The sequence below is a fragment of the Leptonychotes weddellii genome, chromosome 3 (assembly GCF_054177405.1).
Source record: "Leptonychotes weddellii isolate Sample4059 chromosome 3, ASM5417740v2, whole genome shotgun sequence".
Classification (NCBI taxonomy): domain Eukaryota; kingdom Metazoa; phylum Chordata; class Mammalia; order Carnivora; family Phocidae; genus Leptonychotes; species Leptonychotes weddellii.
This window is the reverse complement of record NC_138371.1, coordinates 71,985,683-71,991,682: the sequence shown is the minus strand read 5'-3', so window position 1 is coordinate 71,991,682 and position 6,000 is coordinate 71,985,683. Positions and strand designations below refer to the sequence as shown.

The following is a 6,000-nucleotide window of genomic DNA, read 5'->3' as shown; positions in this document are numbered from 1 at the left end:
TATCCTGGTTTTCCTCAAAATTCACTGTACCCTTTGCTAATTCTCTTTCTCTTCCCATTCTCTAGATGTTGGCATGACTCAGGCCTAAGGCCTTGTACCTCTTAGCAAACATACACCCAGCCAAGGGTTGACCTCGACAATCCCACAGCTTTAGATACTACCTCTAGATGCATCACTTGCAAATTCTATCTTTGGCCTTGACTTTCCTTTGTTTTTGGAAATCTCTACTTCATTTTCCAAGTAAACATCTCAATGACTGAAATTCAACTCTTGATAACAATCCCCCCTCCCAAAAGTACTCTTCCTCCAGTGTTCCACATCTTAGAAAATGACACCTAATCTGTCAGCACATCCTGAATGGCCACCAGTTCTCAATCACCAGCCCTGTTAACACCCTAGCCAAAACCAGCAACGATTACGAGCTCCTGCTCTCCACACCGCTGCCAGAGTGATCACCTAAGAGAAGGCAGTCACACTCCGTCAGTCACCTGCTCAAAACCCTCCTTCTCACCCAGAATAAAATCTAGACACCTTGCCTTGACCTATAGGCTGCTTAATATAAACTGGCCCCCAGCTACCCATCTGACCACATCTCCTTTTACTCTCCCCCTTGCTCACTCTGCTCCGGCCCTAGGGCCACCTTGCTATCTTCAAAATGCCCAGCGTGCTACCCTCTCAGAAAAGTTTTCCTAGTCCTTCCCTTGCCCTAGAATGTTTTTCCCCCTTATCTGCGCATTCCCTTACCTCAATCAGGTCTCTGCTCAAATGTCACTAAAGAGAATATTTCCCTATCCACTCTATCTAATAAAATAGCCCTCTCCATCACATTCTTTCCCTTTATTGTTTTATGTTTTTTCATAGCACTCACATTATATGTTAATATACACAAATAATTATCTAAACATAAATAAATATAAATATATAAATAATTTATAAATATGCAAATTAATAAAACTCCCAATGCAATATATATTCATTTATTTGCTTTTTTATTATCTGTCCACCTGCACAGATGTGTGCTTCAGGAAAGAAAACATTTTGCCTATTTCACTCACTGCTGTATCCGGAAGGCCTAGAATGGGGCCTGGCAAATAATAAGCACTCATAAATATTTGTGAACAAATGAATGAACGAGCCTTCTCTTTCTCTCTCTGAGTTACCAATTCAACATTTGAAATATTAACTTCCAAAAACACCTCAATCCCCTGAGAGAAATAATAAGGAGCCCTTCCTGCCATCCCTACCTGAACATCCCCATTGGGAAGGATTTGACTGAATTAATGGTGACAGATGAAGGCACTCTGATAATCCATAGTCTCTTAGGTCTCTCTCTAAATCCTATCTTCCCTCAAGCAAAGCAAGGTCTTTTCTTCTGCTCCCAATACCATGTGGTATTTTACCTCCAAGGTGCTGGCATGGAGACTCATCTTTCTCTGGCAATTTATTTTGCCAGTCACTGAACTGTAGAGAAGGCTGCCCCCCTCCATGAGCCTGAAGGGATGAATTTGTTCTGCAGACCCCACGTCCTCACCTATGTCAGGGGTGGAGGTGAGGAACAGAATGGCTCCATCTGAGCTCAGATCCAAGCCACATTTCTGCAGTCCAACTTTACCAGTGATAAAGCCAATGCTATATTAAAATATCCTTTTGTTGGTTTGAACAGAAAGCAGCAAATGGTATGATTATATTGCTGAAGCCACTTGAAAATTCCCAAAGCAAGTCATCTTGTTTGTGAGATTATGGATTATTTTTGTGGGGATTTTTTTCTGTATTTTATAAGTTTTCTTTTTTTTTTTTTAAGATTTTATTTATTGGGGTGCCTGGGTGGCTCAGTCGTTAAGCATCTGCCTTCGGCTCAGGTCATGATCCCAGAGGGAACACAAGCAGGGGGGAGCGGGAGAGGGAGAAGCAGGCTTCCCGAGAGCAGGGAGCCAGACGCGGGACTCGATCCCAGCACCCTGGGATCATGACCTGGGCAGAAGGCAGATGCTTAATGACTGACCCACCCAGGCGCCCCACAGGTTTTCTACAATAAAATGTATCACATTTTTTCCCAAGATCTAGACAGATTCCAAATATAAAAGGAAAGAAGTCTTCAAGAATTTGGCAGTTACTACCAACTTTATCATGAACCATTTTCACATATATTCTTGTTAATGCAATATTGTACCACTTTTATATTCAGAATAGAGTAATATTTTCAAAAAGCTACTTTAAACTTTACCAATCCCATGAATCATTTTAATGAAATTCAGTTTTTAATTTCATTGCAGAAGTATTTCTAAGATTACAAAATTTGATTTGGAAATACCTTTTTTTCCTTTGAAGGTCACATTTTCAACTCCCCTGGTTCTTGTTGGATATATCACATTTTCAACAACTCTGCTTTCATTCTTAATATCCTGGAAGTGAGTCTTCACTACTGTGGTCAGTAATTTATCATTAAAAAGGCCAACCGAATGACCAGCAACTGCAGCTGTTCTTTCAGAAGTTTTGGATTCCTTGCCTTTCAAACCTGATGCCTGTAAGAGAAACAGGATGCTTTTTAAATATAAAAATAAGATTCAACTTAATACAGGCACCATCACACACCAGTGGGGGAGAGGCTATTTTATTCAATAAAAGTGCTAGTACAGTTGATTAGATACTTGAAAAAAAAATTAAGGATAGATCCTTGCCTCACATTATATACCACATGAATTTGAGGGTTAAATGTAAAAAGTGAACTCTTAATTTTTTTATAAATGGAAAGCACTGGCTAATATTTGTCTGATTTTAGAAAGGCCTAAAAGTAATGGCAGTCACAAAGGAAGAGATCAGAGATATAAAATTTTAAAAATTTAAATTTAAAAACAAATCAAGCTAACCACAAAATATGGGAGTTTGGAGATGGGTGTATGTTTTGTTGATTGTAGAGTCCCAAAGTATATAAGCCAATAAGAAACATATCCCCTACTTTTTTTGGTCAGAATTAGAAAAAAGACACCATAAGAAATATAAAACCCTGGCAATAATACTGGGGCTGCAATGGAGTAAATCCTACCCTCCTGCACCTATTTGAGATGGAATTCAGCTACTGAGACCATATGCTATTGCAGACCCTGCCACCATACTGAGCACAAAGTACTAACTACAAGTAGATCCTTCCCTGAGCTCACTCTCTTGAACTTCTTCTATTATCCAGGTAAGGGGCTTCTATTTCAATGTTTTGATTTGTTCCCCAGCCCATTTAGGGAAGTGGACTCATAAGCTGCTCCCAGTGCTTACATAGGTAGTCCAACCTGATTATACCAAAGCTCAGACTTAATCTATCCTAAATTACCCTCAGGGAGGACAGGATATCTCATGAGCCTGAGTAAGGGTTAACAGATCACAAAGATGTTTTGGGCTCTCAGCTCAGAGGACTCTGTACTCAGAATAGGACTTCACTGGGGACAAGCAAGCTACTTTTGACCTCCCAGGTCAAGAAAACAGTCTAGGTACACAACAGCCTGTTCATCCCAACGGCACCTTAAAATGAAAGTATAAGAATAAAAAAGGTTGAGGTCAAATTTTAATTAATGGTCAACTTTAATTAAAAATGCAAAAGAAGAGTTCACAACAACAGGAGATGAAAATGGCTCAAGCTGAGACATACAAAACAAACGGAGAAAAAAAGAAAAAATTATATTAAAAAATAATAATAAAACAAAGGGAGTTTCTCCTGAAAACGAAACTCATTATAATCTATTGAGTATTTGTTACAGAAGATACTTTTAATGGAGGAAAACAGTTTCTTTTTTTTTTAAGATTTTTTTTATTTATTTATTTGAGAGAGAGAGTGAGAGAGAGAAAGAGCACAAGAGGGGGGAGCAGGAGAGGGAGAAGCAGACTCCCTGATGAGCAGGGAGCCCGATGCGGGACTCGATCCCGGGACTCCAGGATCATGACCCGAGCCGAAGGCAGTCGCTTAACCAACTGAGCCACCCAGGCGCCCTAGGAAAACAGTTTCTTAAAATATTCACAACTAGACTGTGTAGGAAACAGTAAAAATATATGCGTTCCTCCATCCTAGTCCCAAATGGTATGATGTAATAATCCCAAAATAGTTCCTCCTAGCAGAGGAAAAGAAATGACAAGAGATTTTTCAGATTTTTCAGGAATTCTACTTCACAGACTTGTCTCTATACAACACTGGCTATGATAGCCCACACCAATCCCAATGGTTACGTGGCTAGTCACTGAGCTTCCTTGTTGCCTTTCGTCAACCTCAGAAAAACTTCCAATCAATTTAAATTCGGAAAATGTTACTGCACCTCTGCCCTCATCAATTCTAATGCCATATTTCTTTATTCAAGTGTCTGCATTTAATTTATCTTTGAAATCAAAGGAATTCTCCCTGATGACTACTAATCTCTTCTATCCAGCATTAAGAAAAAGAGATGTCTCAGAAATAACCCCCTCAAGAGTTACTACAGAGATACAGGATTTTGAAACAAGAGCAGCATTTTGGCCAAGAGTTATTATAATAGGTGAAAGCATTTTCCCAGTATCAATAATATATTTTAAGACACTTTCGACCATAGTGTCAGAAAGCAAAAAGCTATAAAGAAAAACTGTGAGTTTGTAAGTAAGGCACTAGAGAGAAATAATTAGATTCATTCCCTGTGTTCGTGTATATTTCTTTTTAAAAAATTTAGTTGTTATTTTCATTGACGTTGCCTTTACTGCTGCCAATAAACAAAATCGTACTGGAACCTCACGACTGCTTTGGCATTTCCGGGACCCTAGCACTTAAAGACACTGCTTTCAAGCGCTTGATGGAAAGAACACGGAAGGCTAAATCTTGAACTTGCTAACCAGCACAGATGGTGAAAACACAGAGCCCTTTGTGCCTGGAGAAAGAACTAAGGTCACAAGAGAATTCCCACTAATGCAGACAAGACATGAGGATGCCTTCACAACTCGAATCCTTGGCTCGAATCCTTCTTGCTGGCGCTTTTCAAAAGGAAACAGTGGCCTCGGTTTCTGGGTAATTCTCTCCGCTCTTGTTCCCCAAGAAGTGGGAGGCGACAGTTAAGCCCAAACAGCCTGTGAAGGGACTCCTCGACGAGAAAGCTTTGTCCCCGACCATGAGATGCCGGGTGCGGGAGGTGGCAAGGCGTTCCCTGGAGTTGAGCCTCTCTCACACGGCCTGCTAGGAATTGCAGGCGCGGCGCAGCACCGCCCCAGGAGCAGGTGCCAGAGAAGTGAGGCCCAGGTCTGCCGGCGGGTCTTTCTCCGCGGCAGGTGGCTCTCCGCCAGCGCCGGGCTCCTCCGCGCGCCGCCCGGGACAGCTGCGCACCCCCGCCCGCCCCGCTCCGCGCCCTTCTGGGGGACCGTGGTAACCCGGCGGGAACGACCCTGCCCCGCAAAATCCAAAACGAAAGCAACTTGCCATGGCGGAGGAGAGACGCGCCTTCGGCTGCCGGCAGGGCCCAAATCTAGCACGGCGCGGGCCACGAGGCGGGGCCCGGCAGGCAGGTTTTGCTTTCAGTTTTTGGCGGCCGCCAGCTTGGAGACAATGCGAGGAAAGGACGGCCCCTCCACCCCATCCTGCTGCTCTGCGCCTCTTGGCCTCGGGGCGGAAGCTCCGACCTGGGCCGGCTGCTGCCTCGGTAGTTTCACAACTTCTGCGACCGCGCTGGAGGGGGGCCAGCAGGAATCCCCGGCAGTAATCCCGGGACTCTCCGGGGGCTGTGTCTGTCCCGTGCTCAGTTCTTTCTGCGCCCTCAGCTCCCCAGTCGTGGGACTTCTCACCACAGCACACCTGTTTCTCCTCTTCCTCACCTGCCTGCCCAGGGCCAGTCGCGCGGTGGCCAGGTGCACCGGGCACGGGTTGAAAAGCGCAGGGTCCCTGTCAACAGAGAGCTCACCATCTTGTCCACGGTGTTCAGACTCCAGAGTCCGGCACCCAGGGGGACACAGGTCATCTACCTACATGGCTTCGAAGTCAAAGAGAGCATGAAGAAGAAAGGCAAA

At 43.7% G+C, this 6,000-nt stretch overlaps 1 protein-coding gene across 1 annotated transcript in view; it reads right to left on the bottom strand.

The window, feature by feature from the left end:
- RBM43 (RNA binding motif protein 43) overlaps nucleotides 1–5,549 on the bottom strand; it is a 10,031-nt gene extending 4,482 nt beyond the window's left edge. The window contains exons 1-3 of the mRNA XM_081815484.1: nucleotides 5,417–5,549; nucleotides 2,312–2,522; nucleotides 1,338–1,531 (exon numbers count right to left, since the gene is read on the bottom strand). Of these exons, the coding sequence (XP_081671610.1) occupies nucleotides 1,338–1,531; nucleotides 2,312–2,522; nucleotides 5,417–5,419 (408 nt within the window). The 5' untranslated portion in view covers nucleotides 5,420–5,549. The remainder of the gene's footprint in view (nucleotides 1–1,337; nucleotides 1,532–2,311; nucleotides 2,523–5,416) is intronic.
- Nucleotides 5,550–6,000: the final 451 nt, after the last annotated feature.